This window comes from Chaetodon trifascialis, chromosome 22 (assembly GCF_039877785.1).
Source record: "Chaetodon trifascialis isolate fChaTrf1 chromosome 22, fChaTrf1.hap1, whole genome shotgun sequence".
Taxonomy (NCBI): Eukaryota; Metazoa; Chordata; class Actinopteri; order Chaetodontiformes; family Chaetodontidae; genus Chaetodon; species Chaetodon trifascialis.
The window spans coordinates 15,168,687-15,186,491 of record NC_092077.1 but is presented as its reverse complement, the minus strand read 5'-3'; the positions used below and the strand labels follow the sequence as shown (position 1 = coordinate 15,186,491).

At 45.1% G+C, this 17,805-nt stretch overlaps 1 protein-coding gene across 5 annotated transcripts in view; it reads left to right on the top strand.

The window, feature by feature from the left end:
- The window catches only part of anks1b (ankyrin repeat and sterile alpha motif domain containing 1B), a 204,887-nt gene that overhangs the window by 146,138 nt on the left and 40,944 nt on the right, over nt 1-17,805 (top strand). For 4 of the 5 annotated variants that reach the window (XM_070992162.1, XM_070992161.1, XM_070992160.1 and 1 more), the window contains 4 exons: nt 5,202-5,860; nt 6,552-6,674; nt 8,374-8,443; nt 10,428-10,534. In XM_070992162.1, coding sequence (XP_070848263.1) covers nt 5,202-5,860; nt 6,552-6,674; nt 8,374-8,443; nt 10,428-10,534 — 959 coding nt within the window. Of the gene's footprint in view, nt 1-5,201; nt 5,861-6,551; nt 6,675-8,373; nt 8,444-9,490; nt 10,535-17,805 lie in introns of those variants that run through there. The other variant, XM_070992164.1, reaches the window with a different exon arrangement.

Sequence of the window (17,805 nt, the reverse complement as noted above, 5' to 3'; positions counted from 1 at the left end):
ATAAGATACTGTTGTCTTGCAATGTACAAAAGAAACGGAGGAGCTGCCTGCAGCTGCAAAGCAAATTGAGGATGGTGGTGAGACGACTGTAGGAAATTAGAATGTCAGAAAATAAACATTCAGAAATTAATTGATTAATTCTTATGATGAACATTTGGCGGTACAGTGGTATTCCAAAGTCCTCGTTGGGTTTTTGTTTGTTTGCATCCGTTAGCATGGCGTAGCAAGATGAGCACAGGTGCAGTTAACAATGGCAATTATGACTGCATTCCATTTAGATGCACGAGCTCCACACCTCCATGCGTGCAGGCTCTGCCATGGCTTACTGGGCCTCTGAATAGAACAGGGACATTGGTAATGTTATTAGTTACACTGGTGTTTTTCCAGCTGTAACAAGTTAATTTTAGCCTGCTGTGAAAAGCATCTTGTATACGAACTGTAACAACAGAATTAATTGAATGAGTGATATGATGAAATTCAGGAACTTTTAAAAATATTTCCAGGAACAAAGCGTTGCATGAGCTTTGTCCCAGTTCCACAGTACGTACTTATATCGTGTACATTATGTAAATCTGTTGTGTGATGCTTGAAACGGGAAAGAAACAAGAAGCAAGCGTAACACCGTCACCTGACCCGCTTCCTTTGGTCCCGTCTTAATGACTCTGTCCACTAGAGGGCCTCGTCACTTGAACGTAAAGTTCAAGTTGCTGTTGCAGCTGCTGAAACGACTGATGCTCCTTCTTTATGCCGTGATTTTTTTTCTAGATTACTGTTTTTCCCTAACCCTAACCCTAACCCATATATTCTATAATAGAAACTTGGCTGACAGATGACAGGCAATCATTGGAGCCGCCCCGGCCAATTAACCTGAACAAGACAGGAAAATGTATGCTAACAGATATAATACTTATTTTGGTGATGCCTATTTTAGAGCTAATATTTTTATATGATAACTACTTTATTATCATCCTCAATGTGTATTTAATGTATACTCAGGAGTGATCACTTTCAAGTAGATTATAAATAGAGGACCATACAGTGGAATAGATGGTGTGTAGGTACGTTGAATAAAAGCTCAGTTTCAGATCCTTTTCTCTGCCACCCACTGCCGTCTCCTCTGCCTGTCTTCCACTAATAGGTGGGTGGTGGGAAGATGTACACAGCTTAAGGTTTTGCCTCTCACACTGTATCAACTTGAGGAAATGATGACTTGACACATCACTGCATCAGTCAGTCAGTCAATATTATTGATAAATCAGCCTTTGCCTTTTGTTGTGGAGGCATAAGGTGATGAAGACGGTGTGTATAAACACACACATTACTGTGGCTGTTTGTCTTGAGATGAACACAATTTATCTAAATACCGATGAGTCTCTGGGCGGAGCGGCTGCATGCCACAACTTGCGTGTGTGTGTGGTTGCGTGCGTGTGTGTTTGAGCACTAGTTCCGCAATAAAAAATGCAGGTATGCAGAGAGATGCCGCTGCTATTTCACCATCTGACTCTTACACACTTGCTGCATTTCAGCGGACGCAGCTTAGGGAGTTACTATAGATGTGTTCACCGCATACAGTGTGACTTCGTAGTTTGAGCTGATGTTACCTCGGATGTCCAGGTAAGCAACACACACACACACTCACACAGAGGGCAGTCAGTGAGGCAAAGCTGCAGAGCGATGTGAAGGCTCAGAAGTGGTTCAGTGATGAATGTTAAAACAACACACAGAGGAAGACTATTGATTGCTTGCAGGGGAAGAAGAAGAGAAACAAGACTTTCCTGCTTGAGTTGAGCCAAATTACACTTCTGCAGTGTTATCCATCCTGTAATTTGGCTGGCACAAGTTGCCAGTATGTCAATATCCACATCAGCTCAACTGATGTGAGGTTTATTTCTCTATCTTTACCCGAAATAAGTCTTTTCAGAAAACTTTTTAAAGAATATTGCACGCAGCTTTCCTGCTGCTGTCGTTCCCTAACCCACACCCGCTGATTTGATTGCTGTGTTTATCAGCCTTACACTTTTCCCTCGATCTCCCGAAGGCCAAAGACACTTAATGGCCCAAAAAACTGGGAGAGATGCTGGCGCTGGGGCTCTCTGTTGCCATGGCGACCAACCGGCTCACCTGTTGCCAACAGTTCTCATCTTTAGAAAGAGAGAGCAGCATGGAGAGAGTCATAAAGGACTGTAAAAGAAGTGCACAGCAGGGATGAGAGACGCATGTAGAGGAAGGACAGAGCGTAAAGAGAAATATAATGTACAGTACAGTACAGGTATCAGCACCTTCAGGTTAACGTCAAAATGTAGGAGATGTTTGTGTTAGTGCTCCTTGTGTGAAGACAATGCAGGAATAAAAAGATCAATTAAGTACTGAGGACAAATGTCAACACACTGTGTGTTTATGCTGACCCTTTAGCCAATTAGAAACTGTTTATTCTGTTAAATGTTGAGGATTAGTCAGGACTGAAGAGGTTTCAGCCTGTGGAGGAAATAATGTCTGTCGATGTAACGCTTGAAGATGAGTCACATTTTCAGCCCTCATTACCTGAAGACCGTTAATGCACTTTTCATACTTTTAAAGGCATCAGACTGTTAAAGGTGCAGCGACGTTCACATTTCAGAAGGTATGAAATGGCTCTTTGTTCGAGGACTGGCGTTCGTATTCTTCCGCTTTCTCCCACTTTCATTCCTCCACAGTGTGAGGAACTCGAGCGTCGTCCGCTTTAATCACCCTGAATGATTCTGGTTAGTCACTCTTATGTGAGTGACTCTGGCAGACTTAGATTTTCTTATGCAAATCTGTGCTCACATTATGTAATTGTTTCATATGGAAATGTGGCCGAGGACAGTCGTGAAGTGCTAGCCAAAACTGGCTAACAATGAGTGTGTGTGGGTGTGGGGTGTGGGGTGTGGGGTGTGGGGTGGGGGTGGGGGTGGGGGTGGAGTACTATGGTCAGATGATTACATTGTAATTTCAGTGAATGTGGGGGTACATGCAAGTATTCAAGTGACAGTTCTGATTACAAGGGTCTGGAATGTGTGTGTGTGTGTGCGTGTGTGTGGACAGGCGCCGTTTCTGTTCATTCAAGTGATGACGTGATTGTGAGACTGTCGTGTGTGATACTTATCAGTGGTGAGATTGTCTGGACTCCGGACACAAACGCACAGTTTGTGGAGTATAAGGTGATGAGACTGAATATGATGTTGTGTTACAGTTTAATCAGCTGATAAAGTGGAAAACAAACTCAGATCCTGCCGAGCCTCTTGCAGGTTTCAGATGTGTGTTTGGGTCATTTTTACCTGCTGATGATGACACCCAAGATGGCTCCAGCAGTCCTGCCTGCTCTCGTAAATTACATATAAATGCTCAGCCACAGAGTACTTTCAATTAGTGCGAAACAAGCTGTTCAAGAAATGTATGAATGTACTTTTCACACTGTTCCTCTCGTTCATTTGCTTGAATTCATTCCTGCACAGGATGAAAATCTATGAACAGATTCTTGAAAGTAGCTCAAGTTGTGTAGGCTGCACACAGTGAGCATCAGTCTGCTTCAGTTTTTGTTAAAGTTGCGTTATACGAGGTAATGCAGCGCAGACGTTTCACATCGCTGAAGAGAAACCAGTGGTTTCCTGGAGCGTGCATGATTTGTAGTTCAACTTGCATGAACTTGAGGCCACTCAGGGGCAGAGCAACATGAGTACTGACATTAATAGCTGTTGGCAAACAGTTAGCAGACAGAGAGCAACATTAGCATTAATTACCTCCACCAAGAAGGTTGTTTTCAGTCAGGTTTGTTTGTCTGTCAGTTTGTTGTCTACTAGCAGGTGTAGCATGGACCAAGGAAGAATCCATTAAATACTGGAGCGGCTCTTATTTTTCACTTTCATTAACATTGTCAGGTAGGGCACGGGGCCCAGGTTTACTACCAGGGCCCCGTGCCCTACCTCAGATACCAGCCATTCATCTTAAAGTCCAGTAGGTGGTAACAAAGTTCAGTCGTGCCAGTTGTAATAATACAAATACACTACATCACAGCCCATATTCACCAGTTATCTGACACATGGAGTGTATGAGGATCAAACTTTATGCAGAGAGCAGCACTCGGGGACAGTGGGTTCATGGGAGAACTGGTTGCTGTAAAAAAGGTTTGTTTCTCAAAATAAGACGCAGCTATGGAAACATAAATACATAAATATAATGCAGTTATTTACACTAATACTAATAACTGTACCAGAGATATGGTACTAGCTGAGCTGCAGCCTGAATCTCACTGGAACATGATGGTGCTCCTTTGCTGCAGTCTTGCACTGAGTTGAAGATTTATCGCTCTGGATTTGAGAATGTCGCTGCTCTGGCGAAGTGTAATAAATAATCATGGAAGAGTAAGAATAAATAATGCATCTCTTATTTTGCATCTTGCATCATGAGGACATCTTTTTAACATGCAAGACAATTGTTGTGCCCTCAGGTGTAACTTGTTTGTGGATATGAACATAAGCTTCACAAAGTGACAGGCGAGTAGTCAGACACACACACACACAGACACACACACACACACACACACACACACACACACACACACACACACACACACACACACACACAGACGTGCATCTACAATCACACTAACACTAACATAAGGAGAACCAAAAGAAGCTTTCAGTGGCTCTTTCACCCCGCTGCACACAGACAGTGAGCAGGCCATGAAAGCATTCCCTCAAAAAAAACAAAAAAAAACAGTCATTGATGTAGGAACATCTGTCCCGATGACTTCATGCATACATGCACAGGTTCACACACCCAAACACACACTTTTTCACCCAAACAGTGAAGGAACAGGGGTGTAAAATCCAAGTCAGGAGTTCTTTCATTTTCCTTGGAGAGACGAGCAGCTTTTGAAAAGGGAAGCCGAAGATGTATTACCTTGTTCTTATCTTCTTATTTGCAGCTTCGTTGTGTCGCAGTATTTGTTTTTTAGCCGCGTCGCTTTGCTCTCTGTTCTGTTGTGTACTCAGCATTTTGCTCCCCGGGTTTAAATATTATCGTGTGCTTTGTTTGTGCAGTGAGTGTAAATTTCTGATCCCCGTCTTGTTTTCCTGATCGAGTGAATTCATTAGTGTGTATCTTTGTTGTGACAGAGCCATTTTATGCAAATCTGTGTGATTTAATCCTAATCAGTCACTGTTTTTGTGTTTTCCTTCCAGACGACGGGCTGTGCCAGCGAGACCCGCCTCGTCCTCCTCCCCTGTCCTCTTCGTCCACATCCAATGCTCTTTTGGAGGACCGGAGGAAGAGCCACATCCCAGAGGAGTTTGCAGGCCTCCTTCATGGATCTTCCCCGGCTTGTGAAACCCCTGACACGCCTTACCACCTCTACAACCCCAAACCCCGCAAATATGCCTCAACAGACGTCCAGAGCAGCCTGCTGCAGACCCCGGAGTTCAACATCGTGATCGGAGGAGGACCCACTCAGGTTTTCTCCAGGACAGGCAGCGAGTCGTCACCTCAGTCGACCGCCAGCGACCCCCAGAAGCCACAGGTGGTGTACCGGACTATCTTCCACACCAGAGTCAACCAGGACCAGGCCCGACCCAAGAACTGCGAGCAGTTGGATCCCCCTCGTGGCTGGTCTACACTGGGCCGCCCACCCTCTTCCTACTCGGGTCAGAACGGGGAAGTTGCAGAGTTACAGGGGATCCAGACGGGAGGTGTGCCCAAGGGCAGTTCAGCGGGTGCTGGCTACGAAGAGAGGGCTTGCACCCTGGGGAGAATGAGGTCCATGCCCCGCAGTGTGTTGGACCTGCAGCTGTCCAAGTCTCTGTCCAAGTCTGATTCCAACCTGGTAGCTGTATCTCCCATACAGGCAAGTTGTTGCTGATGTCTCAAATTAGATTTTCCATTTCCTGTCGTTATTATCTTACCTAAAATTACTCATTCTATGTGAAATCAAAGCGTTAACGAGAGCATGATTTATAAATCATCATATAAAATAGGGCCCAGCATTTATGTTGCATTATGAAAGTGAGTTAAATCTTTAACACGGCCTTTTCTCTGATGCCGTCTCATTCTTCTGAGGCATTATTTAAGAAGCTGAGGATAACATGAAAGTTTCTTTTATTAAAAGTTTAAAACATACTTTTTTGTAAAAGTTTAGGTCAGCATCAACATCTCAAAAAGCAAATGTATTTATTGTAAATATTCAGTTGTATGAATTATGCAGCCGTGGAGGTAGTTTGCATCTCGCTGTATCATGTAGAGAGACTTCAGAAACAGCACAGAAACCAGTCCAACCAATTAGATAACTCACTAAACTGGGCCACAGTGCACCCTGCTATGCAGCACATTTTATGAGACTTCTTTAATTCATAGTAAATAAATCATAAGCTAAATACATAGTCTGTTTGATGAAAAATGCCTCGCTTTAGATGAAACTTTGATGAGCGCTGAAAGGGCTCTCTAAACAGTTGTTAGTGCTCTGTTAAGGTTAAAATATTTGGCAACCATTGTAGTTTGATTATGCATGAAAACAAATTTTTGGCTTTTGTTGTGTCCAGGAGGAGCACAGCTGGGGGTCTGGCTCTCGAGGCCAGGGGCCTGGGAGTCCCAGCCCAGGAGAGGGAGCCAGTCCAGGGGGAAGACTGGAGAGAACGCCTTCCTTCACTGCTGAGTGGGAAGAGGTGAGACGAGGTTTTGGAATATTACAGGATGGTCAATCAGTCCCTGCACTGTGACGCTACGTGAACCATCTCTGCAGGGGCCAGTCGAAGCTCTGCACCCCCAGCACTGAGCCGCTTCAGTCTCTCCTCCCTTTGAAATCAGCTCAGCTATTACAGCGCAGAAAGAGCCCCAGTGCCAATTTCACATGCTCCCACACTGATTTTCTCCTGTAACCAGCACTGGAGCTGCAGGGAGGACCAGATATAAGACAGAAAGCAGTTTCTGTTATAGACTGTAGAGCGCGCAGGTCGAAGGCGCTGTGTGTTTGTGCCTCTGTGTGTTTGTGCCTCTGTGTGTTTGTACCTGCAGCTTCTTCGGTATTAAAGGCTCTCTGACAGAGATGTGATCCATTGGCTGAACAGCTCTCCCCTTTATAAACTCTTTGGGTCACAGACACATTAGCTCCTGCTCACTGGTCGTCATACACACCACAGACAGCAAACTGATGCTCAAGCGTGCTGAAAATGAAGAATCTCATACATTATATTTTGTAATTAAAAAGATGACTTAATTGTTCTATTTTTAAGAAAATGCTAATGCGTGTGAGCGAAAGTACACTTGTGCGTGTCTTTCCACATTTGCATGTGCACGTTCATTAGTTCCTCAACGCAGCTCGTAACTTGCTGATGGTGATGAATTACCATATGGAATTTCCCATAATTCTCAACAATTAAGGTGACCTTTCCTGTTTAATTGCATGCTACGGGAGGATGGGATAAGATGGCTTCAGGGAAATTGTGGAGTGATGTATGGGGATTTCAGAGGAAAAAATCACAAAGTTGCTCTATTTGCAGCAAAGAGTCGGGAAAGAGTTGCATGATTAGCGAGAGGCGAGTCACGAGGGAGGTCCCTCAGCAGTCAATGATCTCAAGATATCCATACTCATTAGTGCTACAGGCATAATTAAAGGAGCGTCTGCATGTTACAAATTTGTGCTTTAATGTGGCTTTACCTTGAAAATTGCTTAAGTTTTGTAGTTGCAGTAATTTGGATGTAATTATAAGAGCCTGTAACAGAGTGGTAGTACTTTGAGAAAGAGTTTTTCTTTCTTTCTTTTTTTCTTGTGCATGGAAATCAGCATTTCCAGTGCGTTGACGTTCACGTTCCATCTGTTAGACGCATGTGAATCAATGCTTTATGTGCAGTGACGTGCAGAAATTGCTGCCTGTTTATCCAGCTAATAAGATCAGGCCACCTTCATGCTCCGCCAGCTTGTAAAACCCGTTTGCATTTGTCAGTCTCTTTAAACGCTGGTCTCGGACCAGTCCCAGCGAGGCCAGTTTCCTCTGACCCGTGGTGAGCCAGTGGTCCTGACAGGTAGATGGATGTGGAGGTCGCATTGTTCAGTGGTTAGCAGCAGGTCCAGGGTCAGGGATGACCAGCCGACAGCCAGCAGACAGACTAATGAAGCCACTGTTGCTCCCTCCAATCGAGTCTTCCCCTTCCTTCGTCTCTGCTCTCAGACATCTTTTCCCCCTCTGCTCCTCTGTGCTTTTTCAGTGACTGACATTCGGCGTGCTGACGGGCGTAACGATCGTGTTATGTGAAACTTGAATCCAGAAATAGGGGTTAGGCTTATTAATGTGAAATGACTTTCTTTTGCACATGCTGTAAATCTCTGTAACTCTGGTTCTCTCTCTCTGTCCTCCGTTTGTTCAGATTGACAAGATTATGAGCTCCATTGGGGCAGGAATAGGCAGCGGATTGGACATCAAGGAGGACACCTCAGGTAAAATTCACACAAGTATGAATTTCATCATCATAACTATTGATTATGTTTACACTGTACTTTGGCATTGAGCCTGTCAATTATGTGAATCATGGGATTCTTAGATTGCAGCCAACTGGGGGTCCCCCAAGGGCAGTACTTCCCAACATGGGGGTCAAGACCCTCCAAGAGGTTATGCAATAAATCCTGAGGAAATGAGAACATTTAAGGGATGAAAAAAGAAGAAATTGTGACAATAATATTACAAAATGTCAATATAATATTACATCTTTGGGCCTAATAATTACTTTTTGCTTAATTTAGCTTTAGACATGCAACTGTTGATGATGTGCTGCAAGTAGAAACTTGCTTATAACGAGGCTACAAGCCCAAAAAGTTAGCAGCCCCTGTCCTGGGGAGCTACAGACAGTAGCCACTGGTGGCTGTAATCAGATTAGAGAGACAAAGCAGGCAAGGGAGTTAAATGCTCATGGGTTGACAGGAAGTCTGTGAATAGATCTCGTTGAGTTCATTGATTAATAACTGAGAGCTGGAGCCCCAGAGGAATGATGACTTACAATTGTCTCCCTGCTTAACGTGCACTAAAGGCTTCATCCATTATAACCAGAAGGAATAATGGCCAAAACTACAGAATTAAGACCTGAATTGCAATAAATGAGAACCATCCTTTAATTTGCAGGAGTGTTTGTGGGTGATTCTACTTTGACTTGTGCATCAAATCCCTGTTTTTGCCTTTTTTTCCCCACCTGCGTACCTTGAATCCTGCGCTGCTCATCTCTATTTACTGCGTTCATCCCCCTCTCCATGTGTTAACTCCCCCATCCTCCACCTCCTGATCCCCTCCCCTCTTCCTCTCTTTTCATCTATGAATGCAAAGCCTCTGCTAACCATGGTTACCACAGGGAGAAATCCTGTTTGTGCCAAAGCAGCCCACCGCTACCACCACCACCAAACACACACACAGCTCCACCACACACACAGACAAACATATAGCTGCGCCTGCATACATACACTCAGCGTGGTGTGTGAGTGGGAGGGAGCTCGGCTTCTCGCAGACAAAGAAGCTGGAGCTGTTGTGATGGCTATTATCAGCAGAGCGAGCCAGATATATGTAGAGAGAGCCGGGTGACGATCAACACCCTGAGAGAAGATAGAGACAGGAGGTAGACAGAGGAAAGTGAGTGAGAGAGCGAGGTGGAGAGAGAGTGAGGGAATGAGGGAGGAAAGCACTGCTGAGAGGGAGAGAGAGGGAGAGAGAGAGAGGGAGAGAGAGAGAGAGGAGGCTGCAGAAGCATACAGATGAGAGTGGGAGTACTTGATAAAGAGAAATCTACAGCACAGGCAGCTCTCTCTCTCTCTCTCTCTCTCTCTCTCTCTCTCACACACACACACACACACACACACACACACACTCGCATACACACACACACACGCTCGAGGGAGCAGCCAAGCGAGTGCAACAGCTGAAAAAGAAAGCGGCTGCTGTTTTGTGCGCGACAAACACACAGTCAGACGCTTGCGGATCTATACCTCCAGTCTTATCCAACACCGATCTCTGGCAGGATTTAACCCCAGGACGGGAGCTCTTTTCTGGATACAACTTCAGCCTTCTCCCCCTTCCCATCCTCCCTCGGGCTGGATTCAGAGATACCAGCATCTGGACGCCTTCTCCTACCCTTTACCCGCTTGCACCCTTGCATGCTGACCCCCTCCATCCTCACCATGCCTGTAGCCTAGCCTCCCCTCTCTCCTTTTCCACCTCCTTCTTTCTTCACCTTTCCCTCCCCTCTACCTGCCTCCCCTTTATTCTCCTCTTCCTGCTGCCTTGCCAAAAGACTCCTCAAAAGCATGGCGGGCTCCTTCGACAGCCACTTCGCCCGCCATAACATGATGTGGCAGTGCCAGCTATCTCAGCCGGACTGCCGCTGCTACCGCGTGGACGGCTACTCCCTACTGAAGCGTTTGCCCCTCCACCCCCTCATAGGTCCCCGCTGCCCATTGCAGTCTGTGGGCCAGTGGCTCGACTCCATCGGCCTGGTCCAGTATGAGAACCACCTGCTGGCCAACGGGTTTGACAACGTCCAGTTCATGGTGAGTGTTTTCTCAAGTGTTTTGGGGGGAAAAGGAGGCAGGAGAAATGTTGATGCTGGGACTTTAGGATGGGATACGCTCATACATTCCTCTTCCCTGTTTTTGCCTTTGCTTCGGCTGTTTTTGGTGCTTTAAATGTGATCTCTCTCTTTGCCTCACCTCCTTCTAAGCTCTCTCTGCTCCCCTATGTGTAGCTCGTCATCCCTCATCATTTTCTTTGCAGTCATTAGTTGTTTCTCCTTCACTCCGATCTCTTTCGTTTATTAGATTTCCTCTCTCCTTCTTCCTTTCCCATCATCGCTGCCTCTCCCCACTGATGCCATGTGAGGTCCTCCTACGCACAGAAATCCTACGCCACATCTCCAGCGTCAAGCTGCAGACTCCACTAAAAATGCTTGCCAAAAACATGCTTTGTTTCTGGGTTTTTACATACACTGGTTCATGAAGGCACACAGAAACACAACCACCTGTAGCCTGAGATCAGGACGCTACCAGATCCTGTTTCATCCGATGGCCCCTTCACCTACAATGACGTAGAAAGAGAAACTTGCTGGGCTGTTTCGCATTCAGAAACTCTTTTTTTTTGGTGATGTTGGCGTGGGTGTGTGTACATGTGGGGATTAGGCACGGGAAGAGAGAGTAAGCGAGCGATGAAGTCGGAAATGAGGGAACGCGAAGGCAAGTGATGATGCCACAGTGAGAGAAACTGCAGCAGGGGCAAAAAGATGGGAGACAGCAGAGGGATGCTGACTGGATGAGTTTATCTGGAGTTGCAGATTGTCGCTGTTGGGGGAAGAAACCCCTTATCTCACAAACGGCAACTTTACAGGACCGAAAAGACAAATGTTGAAGGGCTTATCCAAAGGGTTTAAAACGCAAACAACCAATAGTATTATCGTATTTTATCAACCAGTAGAGCAGAACGTGTTTTCTATACAATCGGGCTGCGAGCCTCCAGCAGATCAGGCAGTTCAACGCGCTTTTCTCAGATGAGGTCAGCTAACAATGCATGTGTGGGCATTTGTATGTATTTATGTATAAGTATGTGTGTGTGTGTGTGTGTGTGTGTGTGTGTGTGTGTGTGTGTGTGTGTGTGTGTGTGTGTGTGTGCGCGCGTTCTGGTCCTCCACTCAGTGACCTGCATGTGTTCATTTGGTTACCCTGGCAACAGGAGGAAATCAGAGAACCTCTCCATTTCTTTTTTCATGTGTTTCACCCACACGTGGTCACTGTGCCTCTGTATGTTTTTCTGCAAGCTTCCTTCAGGATTCAGTGCAGATCAGAATTGGCTTTTGGGTTGCGGTTAATTGAGTGTTTGAGGACGCCTTTGCTCCTCGTGTTCACTCGTCTACATTTTCATCCAAGACTGCGACTAGCACACCAACATACCTGCACTCTCCTCTCCCCCTTTGGCCTTAAACCCTCATAGACTTAATTAACGTCACCTGGTACCTGCAGGAGGCTGCGAGGGTCCAAAATGGTATAAATAGGAATGGGACAGCACTTTGTGTCATTATCACTGTGTCAGTTTAAGACTTTTTAAGTCTTGTACTCTCTTAAAGGCCAAGGCACTTAAAGGACCGACTGCTTGATTTGAACATCTTCCAAACAGCATCATACACTTACATCTAAACATCCAGGTAAACAATAGCAGCACACACACATCAAATTTAAATGACTCAAATATGTATGAAAACCACAATATGAAAATATTAAAGGACAGCTGCACAAAAAACAAAAAAACGAGTACACATGCAGGTTTCAGGGAAAAAAGTTTCATGTTTCAAAAGATTATTTCTTTTATGTTGTTTAATGAACTGAGTGATTAAAGTAGGAGACTGTGACAGATTAGATTTGAGTTGATCAAATATTCAAGAGCGCCAACATCTGGATTAACAGATACGTTTACGGTTTTATTTGAACACTCCGGGCTTCAATTATAACCCTGTTATTTAGCATCACAGCGCTATGAACTGTGGGTAACTCCCCCAGGCAAAATCTGCAGAAATACAGATTTCTGGGGGTGAATAAAGAACTCAAAGTGTCTGAAAAAGAGCCTTCATGCACTTCAGGATTTGACATGGTTTGCATTCCAGGCTGTTGTATACATTTATTCCAAATATAAGGATATGAATTTGCAATATTTCCCTTATTCATCTGAACCCTGTGACCAAATCCATCCTGCTGTGAGTGAACTCCCATGTCCTCACCCAAAAACTTACATAAAAGCATCATAATTTATTTATTTTTTTGGCCACTTGGGGGCAGCACAACAAGCTGTAAGAGCACATATCATCGTTATTACTGTCTGAAGTTGTGATGGGAAAGCAGCAGTTGTTTTTTACACATGTAGCAGACATGATAGTATTCATTTGGAGTGTTTCTGTCCCCCCGACCAAGTCCAGTCGTCGCTCCTCTCTTCTGCTTTGGTCTCTGCCGAAGCCCGAGGGAAATATTTAGCTTCTTAGCTGCTAAAAGCTCCACTGAGTTCACCAGCTAGTCACTACCAAAATCTGCTGTTTGGTGCTGGGCAGGAAGAGTACAGCGGCTTTATGAGAGCTATTTGCTGGAAACGGCAGCCTGCTGCTTGTGGCAACAATGTTGATGAGAGCGCTGAGACTCAAACAACTGTGAAGCTGCAGGACATCGACCCAAACCAGCCCGCTGGAAAAGCCCAAATGCTCTGTAAAACCGAGGGAAAGTGCTGCCTTTCAAATGACACATTTACCCAGTGTAAGAGAAGTCACACACATTGTTCTGTTTGTTGGGTGTCTTTGTTTCCACTCCTAAAAATCGAAGGAATTGACAATCTAACCAAATCAATCCAACCTCTCCTTTGTCACAGCTGCCTCCCTTCTAGATTCGAATCTTTCAAATTAAATTACATGTCTTGCTTTTGGCAGATCTCTTCTTCCACATGTCTCATACTGAATTAAAACATACGTTTACTTCCCCTCCACCCCATCGTCTCTTCTCACAGTGACTGTTCACGTCAGCAGTGCTCTGTTGAAGCTTGAATGTCTTTCTCTGTCAGGAACGTCCCCAGGTGCCCCCTCCATTCATTTACACTCCCACACATTCTTGCCATCATACCAGCTTACCAACAATTTTACTCTCATTTGCACCTAGTTAATAGTTGCTAACAGTTTTTGGCAGTACTTCTGAGAGACTTCTCCACTCTCCTGGCCTCTCCCATCTTGTCTAAAAGCGTTTCTCTGCAGCTCAGTCGTCTCCTCTGAAATGCCTTTTGGATACAATTAATATTGAAAAGAGCTGAAACAGCTAAGATGACTTCAAAGTCCTTTTTGTGACTGGGTCTTTCTCTGTTTAAAGTTTCTCCTGCGTCCCGCTCGCTGAGTGGATTTTTTTAACCTCTTTTTGCTGTTTGTGACTAAACAGGAAGGCGGTTAATGTTTTCCGACCTTGGGAAAACTCGGCGGGTTTCACAAATTGATATTAATGCAGCTGAGGCGCAGGCTACAGGGATTACATCGGTATTTGAGGCACTCCTTTGTATTGTTGGCTGTGGATTCTTCAAGGAGAGGTTTGGGTCAAATTCATTTCAGCAGCGCTCAGTACGGGAAATCAAGTTGAATGGTAGACTCCAACTGAAACAATCAGTGTGCGGTAGAACATAAAAGCTTTTCTTTCTTTCATTTCTGGGCCAGTTCAAGTATATTTGATTGGTTTGTAAATGAATTTGACCTGGAGTCTGATCTGTATCAGTGAAACAGTGCAAAGGCACCGTGCACTGTGCAGGAATGTGTGCAGACATGCGCATATGCACCCAAACATGGACCATGCCGATCTGCCATTTACCGCTAATGTGGGTCATTAGAGTGCGCATGTCTGGTCACCTTAACCAGCCAGCAGAGGACAAGCGCTGCTACACTGATGGACTAATAGCAAAGGGGCGGCGTGGTTGTTATGGAGACGGTGTTTAATGTGAAGGACACTGGATGGAGACTAATCAAGCCTATTTTAAATGACTGTACACACGTCCATATGTGTGAGAGAGGGAGTAGACGGGGGACCACTTGGGGGCATCACCACACGCTGTAAAAACTGCTAGCTTTGCTTTGCTCTGTTGTTCGCTGGGTTGGTTGGATACGTCAGGTCTATTAGTTTTTTGCTTTGCCTGTTAGAACAGTGAGACCCAGGACAGCCACAGTTGACGCGCTGGCTCACTAAAAGATGCTCTGTTCATCACTACAGGCAGCACGTTTGCATAACATATTCATCCTTCTCCCCTTCATCCATTGTGAATGTAGGAATACTGTGATTTGACTTTAAACAGTAACCTGTTTCCATTGCGAGGTCTGGCATTATGTGCGTCCAATCAGTGTGACTGAAAGCACTGTTTCACGTTCTGGCATGTTCAGAACCACTTAACGGTGGATCTTAGTCTTCTTTATGGGTCTAAGTCTGCAGCAAAGAGCCGATTCACCTTGCTTAGTCCTCTGACTGCAGTCACACTTTCGCTGTTAACACTCGTCATTACCAACCAATACACACACACACACACACACTCCTCACAAAACATGGCATGCCAGCATAGACACTTAGAAATGTGACCAGAATGTGGAAGTGGAAGGAGGAGAGGGACGGAGGCGGATAGAAGAAAAACTGAGCACAATTCATTGTAGCTCACTCGTAAGCGTCACACCAACTGATGCTTCCTGAATTGTGGAGGCTGAAACACACAAACGCTGCTGTGAACACTGAAAGCATTTCATTTAAAAGTTCTTTTGTCGCGATGCTTTTTTAAATGTGGTTTCATGCAACACAATGAGCTAAAAGAAAGACAGAAGACAGAGGTAGAGCAGGGCTGGGGCGCAGTGTTAGACACCAGAAATGAAGAGCTAATGATGTCGTGCAGCGCGCACTAAAGACACAGCAGATGATAAGAGCAGCCGTGAGGCTACTGAAATTAATTTGACCCAACTGTTCCTCAGAGGGAAGAAACAACAATATCTGAAACGAAATATTGCCACTATCCATATTTCACTCAAAGGTGGCACCTCTAATCCTCCTCATAAAGGAACTTATTCTGCAAGAGAAAACACTCTGAACAGCAAGCTGCCAACATTTTGGAGAAACTTAAGCTGCTGCTGTCTGTAAAGAGAGAAGCAACAAGATAACGAGAACGGCAAAGAAATGAGAGGGAAAAGGCGAAGGATGAGCAGAGGAATGAAAGGAGCAGACCAGAGGAAGAGATGCAGGAGACCAAGCGTGACTTGTAGTACTCGCTTCAGCCTTTTGGTGCTGATTACAGCCTTCGCTACATCACTGAATATGATTTTTAGCCCCATCTCTAGTCTTGCCTCACCCCCCTGCTGCTGTGCATGAATTTTAATTCCTGCGTTCAAAGTGTTTGTGACCCACTGCGACGGGGTTTGAAGCAATGCGGTCGAAGTATCACAAGCGAACCACATGGCGCTTTTATCAACGCTGTGGATGCTAAACACCTTCCACACCAGCAAAATAGATTGCTCAGACCAGTGCTGCATACCAAGTGTTGGGGAATTTAGCATACATATGCAAGACAGAATAAGTGTGTTTACTTAGAAAAGGAAGGGCTGAGCTGAGGAAATCCAGACTTTGTTTGGTTTCCGTTGTCACTCTCATTTATCCTGACTGGACTAATATTGATGTATCTGAATGATATTTATCCCCTGATCCATCATGTGCTCGTGGAAATGGCAGATATGGGGCAAGCATAATGTGAAGACAGAAAGGGAAACAGGCCAGGACAGGTTTGGAGAAAGAAAGAACAAATATTAAGGAACTGTGTCTCTTTCTATCAGGATCCCAACAGGGAGCAATTAGTCATGCCTTTGAATCCCCCCACAATCTACTCCACACTGACTCTGAGTCATTACTCTGCTGTGAAGTTGTAGCATGGTAACTCCAGCGCTCGCTTCGCTCTGCACTCTATTAATCAGCCTGGGAGCTGATCTATGAACTGCGCTCTTCTCACCGAGGCCCCGTCGTACAGGTCGGCGAGGAGAACGTTGGAGGGAATAAGTTTAGCCACAGGATGAGTCCAATCAGCTGCTGCAGGGACGACAGGCGGAGCCCTGCAGACTCAGTTAGACTGAAAACCTGCAGCAATGTCACTCACTGTATAAGTGGCTTTTTTGTTCAAAGTATGTTGACATTTTAAACTTAAATTCATCAGGATAAAGTGATCAGGGAATCCCCTGCCAGGAGAATAAGGTAAAAGAAAATATTAAAAAAAACAAAGTGCAGGGATTAACAGACCGAGTGTGTGTTGCAGCCGTCTGTGCACGTGGATTCATACAATGAGCTGAACAAATACTTTAGAAGAGCAAAGAAAAGATGCTTTAATGGAAAAAAACTTTCACTATGGACCTTTGACCTGCAGAATAAAAGGATGTGGGCGGGTTATATTTTCCGTCTTCCAACATCTAGCATGGATTTAACTTTGAAGGTGTCAGCAGGCAGATTTATGTTTATGTTTGATGTTTCCACAATGCAACCAGAGCCTTCAGGACCATCTCAGATAGGCTGCTCGAGAGTTCAGAGTCAGGATGGGAACTCCTGCAGTGCTCCAACATTTCCTGACACTTCTCCTCATGCTTGATATTCCACTTGCTCGCCAGGTCTTGACTAGTTTGTAGACTGTCAGTTCAGATCTCCAGTTAGAGTCCTAATGTCTAGTAGTTAATGGTGTGATGATTAGCTTAGGCTAGCAGATCTGGAGTCTCAAAAGTAAAAGCCACTTGAGCAGAGATTATGCAGGATACTGCAGCGAAAGCTAAACAGCTGTCTCCTATGTGGACTTACAGTGTCCCAGCCTACAAGCTAAATGTCCTTTTCGAGGGCATGGCTGTCCCCAGAGTGGGCTTCTGGACTGAAGTAAAGCAGACGGAGGAAAAAGCAGATATCTGCTATCACCTGCTTTTTCTCCGTCTCGTCTTTTGGATGTTTATCACTGTTATTAGTTTGACAGGAAGGAGATTCAGACGGACTGACAGGTGCAATCCTTCACTCCTACACCAGAGTGTGTGTGTGTGTGTGTGTGTGTGTGTGTGTGTGTGTGTGTGTGTGTGTGTGTGTGTGTGTGTGTGTGTGTGTGTGTGTGTGTGTGTGTGTGTGTGTTTGTGTCGATGGTCCTGAGACTGCCTCCAGGCTGGTCACATGGTCCCTCTCCTGCTATTTCTGTACCATCATTTTGGTGATTACCTTGCTTTACTCTTCACTTCTGTCACAGTCTATATTTCGGACTGCATTTCGGGCTGAGTTGG